Raw genomic sequence first — 16,641 nt, 5'->3', positions numbered from 1 at the left:
TATAAGCATAATGCAGAGTGCGACTCAGATGTGTTAATAATTGGCAAAGTGTCAAATAATCAAGTAGAAAAGTAAGAAATGAGGAAGAACGTTTTCAAGCTGGAGAAAAAGAGCAGATCCACACAGTTGCAGCTGTATCATTATTTTATTTCTTTAACAAAAGGCACCATCAGGACACATCTGGTTTTCTTTTCTCACTCTTCAGCAGATGATGACAAAACGTGTGTTAGATCAATGCTCTTAGGTAATAAGTAATCAGACAAAAGAAATAACATCAGGAGGCGGCGACGTGAGAGAAGTCTGGGCGGAATCCATCTTTTCCATGGTCTGGCGGCAGTGTTGTCTCCAGGAATTCATTTCAGCTACAAAAACACGACAAGAGTTATTTTGTAATGAATCATCAAAAACAAAGAATGGACTACGTACAAAATGTGTGAAGGTCAAGCGAAGGGATTGCCAAAAGGATCTCCAAAGGCAGCTGAGCTCTGATCCACAGGAGAAGTCTTCCACGAGCAAAGGAAAAGCATCATTATTATCATTTATGATGACTGGCACTTAACATGGTGGCACGTTCAGGCGTTCCCTGGATACCATTGCGGCCGGCGGCACCCCAAACGGATCGGAATCAGGGGCTCCGAATGCTTCATCGAACATGTTGGCGTTGCTGCCTTGTCCTTGTGCCCAGTTGTTTGTGGTGGGAACCGAGGCGAAGGTGGCGTCCAGAGGACCGGGGGCGCTCAGGCTGGGAGCCACTGCCGTTTTAGGAAGATCTAAATGGAAGAAGATGACTGTGAGGAAAGGACTGCTCTTAACGCCCTGCAGCGCCCCCTGCAGGTGTGTTACCATTGACAGTCGCTGATATTTGATTGATGTCAAAGTCATCGTGGTCTGCAGCGTCTTGAGCCACGCCCACTTTATTGGAGAAGTACTGGTCAAAAGCCCCCGATTCTTTGGGGGTCACCTGTTCGCCTTTCCGTGCCGGGATGGCAGGTGGTTTGGCGAGCTGGAAGTCCTTGAACATGTCCTTCCCAGTCTTCTTCTCTTTGACACCAAGGGGGTCCAAAGCGGTGAAGGCGTTGTTCTCAACTTTGGGGGGCTCCTTCACGGGTGGCCGAGGAGGCGGGCGGGACGGGCCTTGCTGTTCGCCCACCATGGAGAACGGGCTGGGTTGGAAAGGGTTGGTAGAGGCCGGCTGACCCCAACCTGGTGAGACGAGAGGGCCGGCCGGCGGTGGCTGACCCCAGGCATGGGGCTGAGCTAGATGCGGGGCACCAAACTGAGGGGGCATCTGCTGGCCCCAGGCTGCGGGGGGTATGGGGAGACCACCGAAGGCGGACGGCTGCGGGTAGGCGGGCCTGGGGGCCCCATACACGGAGGGTGCAGCGCTGGAGGCTCCCCAGAGGCCGGTGCTGGATGGTGGACCTAACTGAAGATCTCCTGGACATGAAAAGATCATCTAAACACTGAAGTACAAGAGCACTTTAATAACAGACGTCTCCTACCTAAAGCTGCGATGGAGGATGGAGCGCAGGTGGACTTGGCCTCTGTGTTGTTGAAAAGGTCGGCATGCTGACCCGGAGCGGCAAAGAGTTCCGATCCAAACAAGTCATTCCCTGAGGGCTATGAAGGGATGGCAATGTGGTTAACGTTCGCCTGGGTTCATTTTTATTATTTTCAAGGGGTAACGGAACCTAGAACCACCTTATGAGCACAACAGGAGACACTTATTGAAGCTAACAAGCCGGCCCATGAATATGCCCGCCATGTGGCACAGCAGGCTTCTCTACACATCTTAAAATGTTAACCTTGCATCAGTGTTGATATTGTGATTATTGGCCCAAATTGTAGTAGTCACGTCATGATATTTCATTCATTCATTTTCTACCGCTTATCCTCACGAGGGTCGCGGGGGTGCTGGAGCCTATCCCAGCTGTCTTAGGGAGATAGGCGGGGTACACCCTGGACTGGTCGCCAGCCAATCACAGGGCACATATAGACAAACAACCATTCACACTCACATTCATACCTATGGACAATTTGGAGTGGCCAATTAACCTAGCATGTTTTTGGAATGTGGGAGGAAACCGGAGTACCTGGAGAAAACCCACGCATGCACGGGGAGAACATGCAAACTCTACACAGAGATGGCCGAGGGCGGAATTGAACCCTGGTCTCCTAGCTGTGAGGTCTACGCGCTAACCACTCGACCGCCGTGCAGCCCCGTCATGATATTTCATTGGCTGTCATTTCTCCCAGTACTTCTTACCTCCAGGTGTGCACCAACTACACTTGCATCTCCATTCATAAAAGTAAATTAAAATTAAATTAAAACGTGTAGGTGTTGAGAAGCAGAAACATTGAAACAAAGATAGTGTTAGAGTAATAAAATTGTTAAAAAAAAATAACAAAAAAAAACAAACCTCCGTCCGTCCAACCTCTCAAAGTAAAAGTTGTGAGTGTTTGGGATAGCAGAGAGTGAGATGTTGTTGAGCCAACATTTCCCAGCATGCTTTGCCACTCACCAGGGCTGTGCTGGTGGAAGCGTGAAAGACAGAAGGCGGAGAGAAGAGGTCTGTTGTCAGAAAAGGAAACACCAAGACACCATGCAGATGCAGGTGAGGGCGGGGTTTTGGGCAACCAACCAAGTGCATCACGCATGCAGGGAATAAACGTCCCACACGACAAGGTCACCTTTTGACTCCTTCCACTTCGTCCGGCCTTAGAACTCTGGGGAGGCGGGGTTAGAAGCACATAGTCCCTGCTAGGAATTTCTGGGGCTTCGTGGCGCAATCCGTTAGAAAAGGGTGTGGACAAGTCAAAAAAGGGGTTTTTGGTGGAGAGAAGCAGTCCAGACTCGTTCCCGTCCATCAGGGTGATGGCGCCGCTGTCTGTTATCTTGCCCCCTAGTGGCCACTGGCCGTTACTGAGAGCCAGGATCATGTTCTTACTGGTCAGCATCTGCTGGTCTTCAGTCTTTCCTTCCAAAGACTCGCCAGCCGTGCCCACTGGCTGAGCGCCCAGGGATGCGTGCCAATGAGCGGGCTCTTGAAAGAAGGTGGAAGAGGCATGTTCTGTGAAAGGGTCGCTGTGTGGGGCGGGGAAGTAGCCCGGTGTTGGGCGCGAGGGGTTCTCTGTGTGGGGCGGCGCCCTTTGCTCAGGGGCACAGGATGTTAAAAGGCTTCCCTTTATGCAATTCTGATTGCTGTCCACTTGGGTGGAAAAGTCCAGCAAGAGAAAATCATTAGAGTCCTGGTTAACATGGGAGGGAGATGCAGGAATCAGACAAGCAGCATCACAATCACAAACCAGTTCAACCAGTTAAAGCTGCTACTGCTACCAGCTTGTTGTGCAGGAGGACAGTCATGGACCAGGGGTGTCCAAAGTGTGCCTGATTGGGTATTGGCCAGGGCCTTTCTCAGCGATACGGTATCGACCGCTAAGGCATTTATCCACATGTGACATCACCAGCCTTCCTTGCCCCCGGTGGAAGAACATTGGACACCCCTGGAGTGTAACTTCCAGGCCTCTGTGTTCGCACACTGCTGTTTGTAGGACTGGTTGCCATGGTGACAGCATATAACCTTGCTTGAAAGCTTCTAGCAGCTTTAAATGTCGGCTGGTGTGACTAAGCAGCAACTGACTTCCAGAAGAACATTGTCTGTTCCAGAAGTGAGTTTATACTTAAGATTCGCACACAGATTACTTTGCGCTGTTGTATGATGATGATGATGATGATGATGGTTGGTTATAGGCCACAGGAGATGCTGCCATGCCAAATGGAAGCTACATAGCGTACTTACGTTTGCAGCTTGGATGTCTGGAGGTGTGGACATGTCTCCAAACAGGTCCAGCTGCTCCACCGCCTGCACGCCAATGGCAGACAAACAGACCAAGTTTTACACTCTACTGCTCACGCTACACCAAATTCAGATTCTTACTTGGCTGCCTTTTCCTCCACTTTGCCCGCCGTTACTTCCATTCTGGGAAGACATTGGAATCATTAATGGGAGGAAATCCATCACTGAAGTCAATCGAGTACTTCCTTGTACTCACCTCAACTACTGCGCTGCCGTTTTCTCCCTGTCAACGAACAGAAGGAACATCAACACCATGACAAAGGAAAATTCCATCATCCTGAGACATCAACACACTTCCCTCTCTCTCTTCTCTGCTTTCTACAGATATACAAACAGCTAAAAAAAAGAGGCAGCTAATGAATAGTGGTCATGGGACGAAGCTATTCAAAAAGATTTTAAGGTCAGATTTTACCTCTTTGTATATCTTTAGAAGGCAGACACAGGAGAAAGATGTGTGTTGATGTCTGACATCAGGATTGTGGATTACTCCAAAAGAAAGTGCACGTGTCCTTGAGCAGCATGAGGATGATGTTGAAAGAATGACCACCAGGAGGCAGTGTTGCCTCTTTTTTACCTTCAGGGAGTCCTCTGCCTCTTTTTTCCTCATGTTGAAGATGACTTGGAAGAGATCTTTTAGGTCCATGACCAGTGGCTCCGCCTGCTCGGTGACAGAACGAACATGTCACGAGCATGGCGCAGCATTGGCTTTAGGTGGGGTGGGATGAGTAAGACGGACCTGTTGCGCAGTCTTGATGGCAAAGAACTGATGCTGGCCTTCTGCTCCGCACACGTAACCAAAGGCCCTGTTGTCAGTCACGTCTCTGGCGATGAAGGAGATCTTGTTGACAGCATGCTCATGTTCGATCACCTGCGGGAAGAGCTGTTAGTCAAGCATGTGCGTAGCGTGACGGAAAAGAAAGCAACTGACCCACCCCTGATTTCTCATCAATGATCTTGATCCCAGACATGGAAATGTTGACCCAGATTCTCTGCTTGTGTTTGCCCTGAGAGCGAGCAGCTACCGCCATTCCCTGGAGGAAAGACATGACTCCAGTGCTGCTGTCATATCATCACAGTGTTCGCTTCCACACCTTCAGCTTCATCATGGAGTCCTGGCACATCTTGTCACCTCGGGCCTCGGGAACGTCGTCGATGCCGATCAGCTTGGCTTTGTACCTCACACCGTCCCCTTGAAACCTGGCCAGCAGGTACTCGTCTGTCTTGTCTGGAACTGGACAAGCCGACACCTTCACTTTTTACACCCATCACAATCCCCTAAAAATACACACCAAAGTACACTAATCCCTCATTTATGGAGGTTCATTGGTTCCATGATAAGTCCATTTCCACAAAGTAGGAACCCCCAATACCCGAGCCAGGTAAGCAGTAGATAATCGATATATATTTTCATAGTTAGCGCATAGACCACCTGTTTACCACCTTCTAAATACACTTTTTAACATGATTAGAGACCTCTAGACATGACATAACACCCCTATAGTCACATTCACACTCCTTTAGACAATATAATACACATCATGAGAGATAAGCGGCACGGCTTGTGTCTCACCTTTCTTCTTGTCCCTGCGAAATGGGACCTTTGATGCGGCGCTGGCAGGCGAGGCAGGAGGGGAGATGGAGGCAGATGCCGAAGTGGGGGACGTGGCGCCGGGATCGGCGGGGACGACCGCGTTGATCTCCACCTCTGTGGACATGGCGAATATCGCGTCGGACGGTGGCTCGGCTGGGAGAAGGCTGCTAAGAGTTCAGGAGGACACCTCTTAGCATCCACGCATACTTCACTGCTTTATCTGCAACACAAGGTGGAAGAGATGCTTAGGAACGTTCTCCGGGCTCCTGAATGTTCCATGATGGCGTTTTAACAACCTGCAATAAACATTTACTAGCCTAACGTGACATGTGACCCATAAAACATCTTCACCTCATAGGACCGACAAATAAAACACATTTAAAGCAAAGACAACATCACCAAAGCTGCTGGAGACCACCACGAGGTAGCCCATCAGACATCGGCAACACAAATCTCACTCCTCAAAATGGAAGAAAAAGATATCATTGTCAACCCATGTGGAGATCCACAGGAACATGCGCTGAATGAAGCTGCCGTCCGAGTTCCCCACACAAGAAAACAACCATCATCAAAATGTTGGACAACAACCCCCCCTTGTGGCTCACAGGACCACTGCACACATTGAGCAACATTAGCCAGGAAAAGCGGCAATGAGACTAAGCTAAGAAACGTACCTCCCGGAGCAGTTCCAACGCTACACTGGCTGCAGTGCTGGTCCAGGGAGGCTGCGAGCAGAAGAGCAAAGGTTGAACGTGGGCAAAGGTTGGCCAATAAGCTGAAGTTAATGTTCAAAAGATCTCGTGATGCATAGCTAAGCATCTACAGTCGGAAAACACGCTCCTCTTCTATCCAGTCATGTGACCAATCTGATGACATCACAGCAACCTGATTGAATAACCACGAGGACGTTCTAGCAAGACGTTTGCAGAGGAATGTCAGGAAGGAAAGAAATGATAAAGACTGACAGTCGATTCCAGTCGTGTTCATTTGGTGTTCACTTATCCCAGTTGGTCATGGTTTGTTAGGGGAACATCTTTCAAGGAGCTCTTCACCGCCAGCCTAAACCATCCTTCCTGATAAACGCCGGCCTTGGTGGAGGCCACCCGAGCCGCTGCACATTTCAAGTGTTAACTGGCACCACCAAGGACAACTTTGAAGCGTCTGCTGGTCCTGATGTCTACTCAAATCAGATGTCTACGCTAAGCCAGGGGTCTCAAACACGCGGCCCGTGGGCCAAATGTGGCCCGCAGGACACTAGTTTGAGGCCCCCGCCTTGATATGAAAGTTTAATGTTAGTGCGGCCCGCGCAAGTTTGATATGGATGCTGTATGGTATCATGTACCCAGAAAAAATTATTACGTTTGATTAATGTTCATGTTAAAGGTAACTGTTAATAGTTATCCTCCCTATCCGTGTGGAAGTGGTAAGTTTTTGGCGATTTAAGTTTAAAGGAAATAACTTGAAGACTACCGTTTAGGTCGCGAGCTCTCTAGTTTGCGAGTTAGCATGTGTCTCAAGACCCTGCAGTTGCACAATATGTTGTAAAGAAAAAGAGAATAAATGTGACTATAGTCGTGTTTTGTCATGTCTACAGGGCTCTAATAATGTTTTGTTAATTTTAATCTGAAAAAAATAATTTGTCTACCCACCACCTATATGTGGTTTCTTAAGTTTTTATTATTTGGTGTTTTATTATTATTTTTATTTATTTATTACTGATTGATTGATTTTCTTTATTCTTGATTTGTTTATTTATTTTTCATCTTATTTTGTGTAGAAAAATAAAAAGTAAGATATTTGAGAACAGTGGAATGTTTTATCAGAGCTTTTCTTCTAGAAAAGCAAAACGTTTATTCATTTTTCTGTTTTCAATAAATGTGTTTTTTGTTTTTTTTTTGGAAAACCTGATGCGGCCCAGCCTCGCCCAGACCCTAGCTCCAGTGGCCCCCAAGTAAATTGAGTTTGAGACCCCTGGGCTAAGCGCTGTATAACCCTTAAAACCACAAAGGTGTTATATCTTGGAAATGAATAAATAATGTCAGGTCTGCCTGCATCACAGCGAGCCAATGGTGAAATGATATGGAATGATAAAAAGCATTGAGCGGTGTCTAAATTGTTTGGCTAATGTTTTCACCCTTCACCTCGGCCCTCAGATTTAAGGGTTAGGGGAAGCCAAAGGGTTAGTATTTGGATTCTTGTCACCAAGACGATACTTTAAAGATTTCTGCTTTAATGCCCTTGATGAGCCTCTTGGGAGCTGGAAACATACCAAACCTTCCTTTCCTGTGTCTACCATGCTTCTCTTTTAGTCTGCATTTCCCCAAAATATCCAAACAATCTACAATGTGGTAGATCACATGTTAGGGGTACACAAAGTACGACAAGAGGTGTGTGAGCCTGTGAGCGTGTGAGCGTGTGAGCTGGCAGTCACTCACTAAAGGTTGATTTAGCGTGACCACAGGTGAAAAACAGAGTAAATATGGATTCTATGTACAGGATGGCAGCACCCAGCTGGGTCACGACCCAGAGTGTCAGCAGAATAAGGCAGCACTGAGGAGGAAGAGGAGGGGGAGGTGGTTCGGGGGGGCTGAAATGTCACAATCCTGGGGCCTTCAGGAAACATGAAGTGCTGCACATCTGGAGGAAATCAGGCGGTGAGTCAGCGTGCGAGTGAATGCGATGTGGTGAAACAGCACAGGACCGAGGAAAGCCGCATTCAATGCGACGTAGTCACATCAAGTACGCTTCTACCTTGTCTGTCGTCCTAAACCACTTCCACAACCGACTACATTTAATCCACCATACAGGATTCAAGGTTAATAAATTGAAATCTTTGGTAGCTAGACCATAGAAAAGCTGTTTAGTACTTCCTTAATATGGGTTTAACATTATTAGATCCCTGTAGACATAAAATAACACCCCTATAGTCACGTTTACGTTATTCTTTCTTTACACCACATTGCAATTCTTATGCTGCATGGACTCCAAACAGTTGCTAGCTAGCAAGCTAGCTAACCAGTTAGCCACAATTGATTTCTTCAAAAACTTAGCACGGGCGGCACGGCGGGCGAGTGGTTAGCGTGCAGACCTCACAGCTAGGAGACCAGGGTTCAATTCCACCCTCGGCCATCTCTGTGTGGAGTTTGCATGTTCTCCCCGTGCATGCGTGGGTTTTCTCCGGGTACTCCGGTTTCCTCCCACATTCCAAAAACATGCTAGGTTGATTGGCGAGTCCAAATTGTCCATAGGTATGAATGTGAGTGTGAATGGTTGTTTGTCTATATGTGCCCTGTGATTGGCTGGCGACCAGTCCAGGGTGTACCCTGCCTCTCGCCCGAAGACAGTTGGGATAGGCTCCAGCACCCCCGCGACCCTCGTGAGGAAAAAGCGGTAGAAAATGAATGAATTAAAAACTTAGCACTTCCACACGGGATCAATGTGGGACTTGCTTTAATCTAATGTCATGTACGCTAATGTAATGTCATGTTTTGTATCATTACTGCCACCTAGTGCCCACAATACTACATATCACTAGTATTTCCATATGTTCTGGAATAGACCAGGAATAAAGCACAGGCTACTGGCAAACAGCCATCATTCTTTCTGAACACCAATGCCAGATACTATCAGCCAATGAGATGTAAGATCAATCAATGCCAGGTAGATACATCAATTAATGATTGACTCAATGACTAAATTAATGAATGAATGCCTAATTGACTGACAGAATGATTGAATAAACGAATGAATGAATGAATGAACTAATTAATGTAAAAGCCATGTGAAGCCAACAGGCCTGTCTGCGTGGGCTAAGGTTTGGAAGTGCAAGCGGTCTTGTGTGGAAAGACGGCAGACACAGCAAAGAGATTTATGGTCTTTCTGGTAAAAAAAAAGAGGTGGGAGGAACTAAAAGGGAGTCCAGTTAGTTTTTTCTAAACTTTGTTCACACCAACTGAGTGCACACCAAACATTGATCGCTGCAATGTAAATATTATTTGTTCTGTGGAAGAGAGTGAAAGAAAACGCGTACCAACCGTGTTTCGGGAGCTCGGGTGGGGAAGCAGGCGAGCGGCGAGCTGCCAGTCAGATGTTTTCCGCTAAATTGAAGCGCAAGGAGGATCCGAGTGCCGCAAACTTGCAGTTTAACCCTTCCTTCCTTCCGCAGCCTGGCTGCCGCTGCAGCTGGGGGAGTGGGCGGGGCCTGGAGAAGTGGGCGGGGCTGAGTGGAGTGGCGTGAAGGGGAGTGGGGGGGGGGGTGTTCATCTACTGATACTGATACAGTGTATGTATGTACCGTATGTAATATCCAAGCTCATATACAACAGGACAAAATCATCTCACATATATACATATATGTAAAACATACAAAATCATTTCATATATATGTATGCATGTATGTATGTATGTATGTATGTATGTATGTATGTATGTATGTATGTATGTACGTATGTACGTATGTATTATGTATGTATGTAGTATGTATGTACGTATGTACGTATGTATGTACGTACGTACGTACGTATGTATGTATGTATGGATATATATGTGTATGTGTGTATGTATATATATATATATATATATATAACAAGATTTCAACATGAAATTAAAAACCACATTAAAATATACTTGCTGCATTTCTCCTATGCTGCCTTGCATGACCTTACACTGCCGCCCCGCCTCCACCCACCTAGACAAAGACACTGCAGGACTGACAACAGGTCTCACTCTGCTCATGCCGTTGTTTTGTGGAACAGAGGCGGTGAAAGCAGTGCACAGAGTGCACTCTCTTCCTGTAGATTGATTGATGATTCACTTCATTGCCATTGATTGATGAATGTATCCCCACATTTGTGAGATGTTGTGACAGCGCCACAGTTCCCACATGGCTGCGCTTGCTGTCGTTGGCTGTGAAGTATGAAGTATTCATATGGTGGTGTGAGCATGAGGAACTGCGATGGAAGCTCGGATACTTTAGTATGACATCACGAGCCGCTTGCCCTGCCCGGCCTGCTGTGTGTTTAGTGTTGTTGTGCAGCGCTTTGGTGTTTCCAAAGGTTTTGATGAGCAGTAGAAAAGGATGGAGGAAGGCCGTCCTTCCTGGCCTGTCATCCTGTCTTCTGCTGACAGAAGCGTTTTTTCTTTCACAAACTTCATTTTGTTTTTCCAGGAGGTGAAATCCTTTTATTCACAATTCTGATTCATTCCTTCTCCTAAAGGGATGCTCTGCTTCTGACGCAAGTTTAACCCCTCCCTTGGATGATGACACATGTCAGCCTGAGCCATCATCATCGTCATCATCATCGTCGTCATCATCACCACAGGAAGTGGTGCTTTGGCAATCTGATGCCAATGTAGAAGCCTTCTGGTATCAGCAGCCCTTTCGTTGCCTTTAATGATGGACACCAATCCAGCCGCATTGGGCCATAGAGCGTCTGCCCTCCCCTCCACACCCTCCACACCCTCCGACTAAAAAACAGGAAGTCTTTCTAGTCAGGAGAAAGGTTGGCCAAGCAGCTTGCCTTAGCCTCCAGCTTCCTGAGCCAGCTTGGAGGAAACTGCACAACCTCGCCAAAGCCGACACATCAGCACATATTTCTTGTCGGCCGCCACTCCCCCACCCCCGGCCCCCCAGTCCCTTCTCCTAGGCTGCAATGCCCCAGTGGGAGTAGCTGGACAGCGTTGCAGGAAGCAGCCCCTGTAGGAATATCACCCCCGGCACGCAACCTCATACTCTTTTCTATATGTCCAATCCTCTATATGTCCTATCCATGTCTGCATGCACTCTGACAGCAAAAAATCTCTGTCCAGGAAATGGCGATTCAGCAGAAGAGATCACATGACGCAGCACGGGGTGCATTGGGCAAGAGCAACAACTGGAACTGCTGTCCCCTTTTGAGTCTGCTCCAGGGGGCCATCTGACGGGGGCGGCAGGTGGTAGAGTAGTCAGGTTTAATGCTCATCCTCCCATGATGAGCATTAAACCACTGACCCCCCCCCCAGGTGCTCCTCCTGTAAGTAAATGTGCTAAGAGCAAGGCATCTAGTGAAGAATCCATAGTGAGAATGCTAGTAAGGTGTTTCATACTCTACATGCTCATGTTTGTCATGGGAAACTTACCTAATCCATCTCACTCACATTTCAGTTTATGGTGTGTCTTCATCTTTCATTGGGACTCAGGTCACATGACGCAGTAGTCACATGACCAATGAGAAAGCAGCATATGAATCATCCATGTTAGGAAGTCATGGCTAGTTCTTTCTTCATTCAGGAGTGTCCAAACTTTGTCCAAAACATGTTCTAAACCAGAAAGCATATCCATAGTATTAGCAGCAGTAGTATTACTATTAAGCAGCGGTCTCAAACTCAATTTACTTGGGGGCCACTGGAGCTAGGGTCTGGGCGAGGCTGGGCCGCATCAGGTTTTCTAAAAAAAAAAAAATGCATTTATTAAAAACAGAAAAATGAGTAAACTTTGCTTTTGTTCCGATTTTCTACAAGAAAAGCTCTGATAAAACATTCCACTGTTCTCAAATATCTTACTTTTTATTTTTCTACACAAAATAAGATGAATAAAATAAATAAAACAAATCAAGAATAAAGAAAATCAATCAATCAGTCATAAATAAATATAATAAAACACCAAATAATAAAAACTTAAGAAACCATATATAGTTGGTGGGTAGACAAATTATTTTTTTCAGATTAAAATTAACAAAACATTATTGGAGCCCTGTAGACATGACAAAACACGACTATAGTCACATTTATACTCTTTTTATTTACAACATATTGCGCAACTGCAGGGTCTTGAGACACATGCTAACTCGCAAACTAGAGAGCTAGCGACCTAAACGGTAGCCTTCAAGTTATTTCCTTTAAACTTAAATAGCCAAAAACTTACCACTTCCACACAGATAGGGAGGATAACTATTAACAGTTATTTAACCTTTAACATGAACATTAATCAAACGTAATAATTTTTTCTGGGTACATGATACCATACAGCATCCATATCAAACTTGCGCGGGCCGCGCTAACATTAAACTTTCATATCAAGGAGGGGGCCTCAAACTAGTGTCCTGCAGGCCACATTTGGCCCGCGGGCCGCGTGTTTGAGGCCCCTGCTATTAAGGTTTTCTCTTTACCTTTTTTTTATTATTATTATATTATCATTATTTCAGCTTCATTCTTGTAATATTCTCACTTTTTTTCTTGTCAAATGTTAACTTTGAAACTTTGAGCCAGCCTATTTATTTTATGATTGGCTTTTGTGGTTGGAGTCAAAGATGTGAAAGTAACGTTTTTTTGTTTTTTTTGGGGGGGGGGGGGTCTTGGGGAGTTCCCCAGCCTGCTGATCAATACGCCTGAAGCCAAACATTCCCATTGATTAGTGGAGAAAGTGTACTTTTGCAAAGGAACAATGATAATGTTTGATAATGATTGACAGAGCGGCAGATTAAAAGTCAGTCTGGACGGCAGCTTTGCATCCATTCACGCGTGGAGGAAAGATTTTGGAATCTGCTGTAAAATGAGGATGGTGTCTGCTGTCCTTCTGTGTCTTTCTCTCACGGTGGCCTTCTTTGGACAAGGAATGTATGTATAATTCATCCTGCATTTATTCAAATGTTCTGTAGAATCTTTTTATCTGTCCAAATGGAAGACAAAGCCAATCACACACATAGATCATCTAGCTAGAGCAAAGGAAATTAGCATATTTCTATATTGTTATATTTCATGATCTTTTCAATGATTGAATGGTATTTTCTACCTATTAGTATTAGTATTTTAGTATTCGTATTAGTATTTTCTATCTTCAAAATTCCAAATCTAGCTGAATTGTGGTCTTCTGACGAAGCTACCATGCTAATGCTAACGTAGCTAAAACGAGCCTGGCTAAAGTATTGCACCTAACAATAAACACACTGAAAAAAACTCCGGTTGACTACAAAATTAAAACGTAAAAATGGAAGAAGAAAAATAAAACCACAAACCTAATTGCCGACTTCCACTTCCGAGAAAACAATAGAGCTAACTGTGTAGCTAACAGTGTGGCTAATTGTGTAGCTAATTGTGTGGCTAACACTGTGTTCCAGAGGGGTGGAACTTCCCGACCCACCAGCCGTGAACTGTGAGTGGAGTCGCTGGTCTGCGTGGAGTGTTTGTCATCCCTGCACTTTAACACGGGTGAGGCTAAGTTGACTTGAGTCGTATCGCTCTGTTTATTCTATTTCTATGTGTATTTTTACCTTTGTATTTTTTTCCATAGTTGAATGTGATTGGTTAGATTTTGTCAACAGTGAGACTAATGTTGAAATGATGCAAAGCCAGAAAGGCAGATGTTGTGTGACGTTAGATACTGTAATTTAATTAAATTTAATAAAAATTTAATTAATTAGACAGGTGCTGAAGGTGGTAACATTAAATGTTTAAGCCAACATTTGGTGGTGTGGACTTGAAAGCATGGAGTTAGCTAAGTCAGCTCCATTTTGCTTCTCAGACACGTTCTCGAAGTGCAGTCGTCTTCGCCCAGTTTGGCGGTGAGTCCTGCCAGGCATCGATCGGCGAGCGAGAGGCTTGTGTCAACGATACGGTATGCCAGCAAGCGCCACGTCCTGCGTGCTCCGACACGGAGTTCCAGTGCCAGTCAGGTGAGGTCATTCTAGAGCGACATCATGGAGATGAGAAGCTAGCGGCTACGTCCATGCAGGCTCTTGCATCAAGAAGAGGCTGATGTGCAACGGCGACTACGACTGTGAAGACGGATCGGACGAGGACTGCGATCCCGTGCGGACACCTTGCGGCGCCAACGTGCTAGAAAACAACGAGCAAGGCAGGACGGCAGGATACGGGTGAGAGCCCGAGCCCATCAAAGTAGTTATGAGTTATTGATTGCTCATACTCAATATGCTAACGACCCTAATCGGGGTAAGCCTATAGAAAATGGATGGATATTTTCTGCTATATTGGACATGGTGACTATAGGGCTGCTATTTCATGTCTTGAAGGCTCTAATAATGTTTTCTGCAATAACTACAGAAATATTCCATTCATGAATATTGAATCCTACTTTGCTGGGATGCACTTAGGGCAATTGGGTAAGGGAGCAATGTATGTAGATCCACCAATCAAATTCTTCAGAGAACATGCGGCTGATTGGTCTGCAAGGTTTCTAAGATAATGTCCAATAGCTACAAAGAATGCAAGCTAGCTTACTTGAGTGTCCCCTCTGTCCTGACGCCAGAATCAACATCTTGGGTGCCGACCCTCGAATGAACCCCTTCAATAACGACTACTTCAACGGCAGATGTGACCGAGTTCAGAACCCATACACCGGACGCTACGATAGACTTCCATGGAACGTTGGTGTGCTCAACTACCAGGTCAACTTCAAGGAAAAGTGTTCCTTTTTTTTTGGAATGTTGTCCACCGTCCACATCGCTTTGGTCTTGCAGACACTTGCAGAGGAGATAGTCTCCAGGGAAATCTACGAGGACACGCACAGCCTGCTGAGAGAAATCCTGACTGAGATGACGGACAAAGTGGACGCAGGACTTTCCTTCAAGTTCAGCCTCAGCGAGGAGTCCATGTCCTCAAACGCTCCTCCCAGCGCGGCGTTGGATTATCAATATGAGAAGAAAGCCATGATCAAAGAGGTCTCGGAGTACACCAACGTCAAGGTGATTGGTGAACCTGTATCTGGAGAACCTTGTGCATGCCTCCATGTAGCCCAAGCGTTCTTCTCTCCCTGGTGTAGAATAAGAGCTTCATGAGGGTGAGGGGCAGGATCCAGTTGAACACCTACAGGCTCCGTTCACGTGAGCTCCAAGTGGCTGACGAGTTCCTGGAGCACGTCAGGTCTTTGCCTGTGCAGTACGACAAGGCTGTCTACTTTGCCTTCCTGGAGGACTACGGAACCCACTACACCCAAAACGGGAAGGCTGGCGGAGAATACGAGTTGATCTACGTCCTCAACCAGGACGCCATCAAGGCTAAAAGTATGAGAAGTCCTGAGAAGTGACGGGAAAAGGTTTTTGCAAGTGCTGAGCTCTTTTTATCCTGGCAGATTTGACAGAGCGGAAGATTCAGGAATGCGTGAAAGTGGGAGTGTCAGTAGATTTTGGTGGAAGTACTTCTAGTGATGGCAAAGCTCACTACAAGGACGACAAGTGTAAAGATGTAGCCACAAGTCTCCAAGGTTGGCCCCGCCTTCGCATCACCATCGTCAGCCATCATCAGCCATCTTCAACCTCACCTGCCCGTCTTCTCCTCAGATGAGACAGCTGGCAAAGCGCTGGTAGATAAGGTCATGACGTCCGTCAAAGGAGGCACCCTGGAGAGCGCCGTGGCCATGAGGGCCAAGCTCAATAAGGACGGCGTGATGGACCTCGATATCTACCAAGCGTGGGCTCGCACCATCGCCAACGCCCCGGCGCTGCTCAGCAGCCAGGTACCCGCTCAAAATACAAAAAAAAATCTTCTTCTATGATCATAAAAATACTACACTAAATACATCTAGAATCTTACCATAAATACATCCCATAGTAATATCGTATTTGTATCATAGTGATATAATAATAGAGTGATATGGTTATGAGAATAAAGTGTTGTGTGTGCGTACGTGAGGCCCAGCCAGTGTACACGCTGGTCCCGTTGGACATGCCGGATGCCAGCGCCAGGGTGGCCAACATGAAGCGTGCCACAGAGGAGTATGTAGCGGAGTACAGCGTGTGCAAGTGTAAACCTTGTCATAATGGCGCCACCGTCACGCTGCTGGATGGAAAGTGCGTGTGTCTGTGCCCCCACCTCTTTGAGGGCCGAGCCTGCCAGAATTTTAAAGGCGATAAAAGCGAGCATGGAGGTGAAACCCCCCCCCCCCGTCATCCAGTAGAAGCGTCCCTCCGTAGCACAGCCTCAACTACTGTCCTCCGCTTTTCTTTGCAAGGTACCAGACCCGCAGTCCACCAAGAGGGCAACTGGTCCTGTTGGTCCAGCTGGTCCGTCTGTACTGGTGGGAAGCGCACCAGGACACGAGGATGCAATACAGATGGACTCCTTGGCGCCATCTGTAGGGGAGACACCAGCTCTGATGAGTACTGCTGACCTATTCATAATAAAGTACAGTATTACTAGTATTCGTCATGCCCATCAATTATTCATCATGCTACTTGTTTTTGGTACTAATCATGCCCGATT

The 16,641-nt window shown here is 46.4% G+C and overlaps 2 protein-coding genes and 1 long non-coding RNA gene across 7 annotated transcripts; 1 reads left to right on the top strand and 2 right to left on the bottom strand.

Annotated features, from left to right (window-relative positions):
• Positions 1-126: 126 nt before the first annotated feature.
• dab2 (DAB adaptor protein 2) lies at positions 127-9,649 on the bottom strand. Of its 5 annotated transcripts, none has more exons than XM_058064434.1 (16): positions 9,479-9,649; positions 6,123-6,173; positions 5,428-5,668; positions 4,949-5,088; positions 4,790-4,888; positions 4,594-4,725; positions 4,432-4,515; positions 4,054-4,080; positions 3,939-3,980; positions 3,801-3,863; positions 2,692-3,249; positions 1,503-1,620; positions 844-1,437; positions 592-770; positions 427-503; positions 127-362 (listed from the first exon to the last, which is right to left on the bottom strand). In XM_058064434.1, the coding sequence occupies exons 3-15, from the start codon at positions 5,570-5,572 to the stop codon at positions 441-443; spliced, it is 2,244 nt and encodes a 747-aa protein (XP_057920417.1). In that variant the 5' UTR covers positions 5,573-5,668; positions 6,123-6,173; positions 9,479-9,649; the 3' UTR covers positions 127-362; positions 427-440. The 5 variants fall into 5 exon arrangements, with proteins under 5 accessions (XP_057920417.1, XP_057920416.1, XP_057920419.1 ...); XM_058064433.1 differs by having other exon boundaries at positions 9,483-9,649; XM_058064436.1 differs by lacking the exon at positions 6,123-6,173.
• A 1,443-nt stretch (positions 9,650-11,092) lies between these two features.
• LOC131115976 (uncharacterized) lies at positions 11,093-13,623 on the bottom strand. The gene is made up of 3 exons (XR_009123248.1): positions 13,440-13,623; positions 11,821-11,872; positions 11,093-11,745 (listed from the first exon to the last, which is right to left on the bottom strand). It is a non-coding gene; the product is annotated as an uncharacterized LOC131115976 (long non-coding RNA).
• On the top strand, positions 12,878-16,580 carry c9 (complement component 9). The gene is made up of 11 exons (XM_058064438.1): positions 12,878-13,041; positions 13,542-13,632; positions 13,946-14,096; positions 14,156-14,297; positions 14,690-14,828; positions 14,901-15,125; positions 15,203-15,443; positions 15,512-15,643; positions 15,720-15,895; positions 16,072-16,306; positions 16,391-16,580. The coding sequence occupies exons 1-11, from the start codon at positions 12,977-12,979 to the stop codon at positions 16,546-16,548; spliced, it is 1,755 nt and encodes a 584-aa protein (XP_057920421.1). The 5' UTR covers positions 12,878-12,976; the 3' UTR covers positions 16,549-16,580.
• The last annotated feature ends 61 nt before the right edge of the window (positions 16,581-16,641 follow it).

This window comes from Doryrhamphus excisus, chromosome 2 (genome assembly GCF_030265055.1).
Source record: "Doryrhamphus excisus isolate RoL2022-K1 chromosome 2, RoL_Dexc_1.0, whole genome shotgun sequence".
NCBI classification, from domain to species: Eukaryota; Metazoa; Chordata; class Actinopteri; order Syngnathiformes; family Syngnathidae; genus Doryrhamphus; species Doryrhamphus excisus.
Note: the sequence above shows the minus strand (reverse complement) of the source record. Positions and strands in the feature narration are given on the sequence as shown.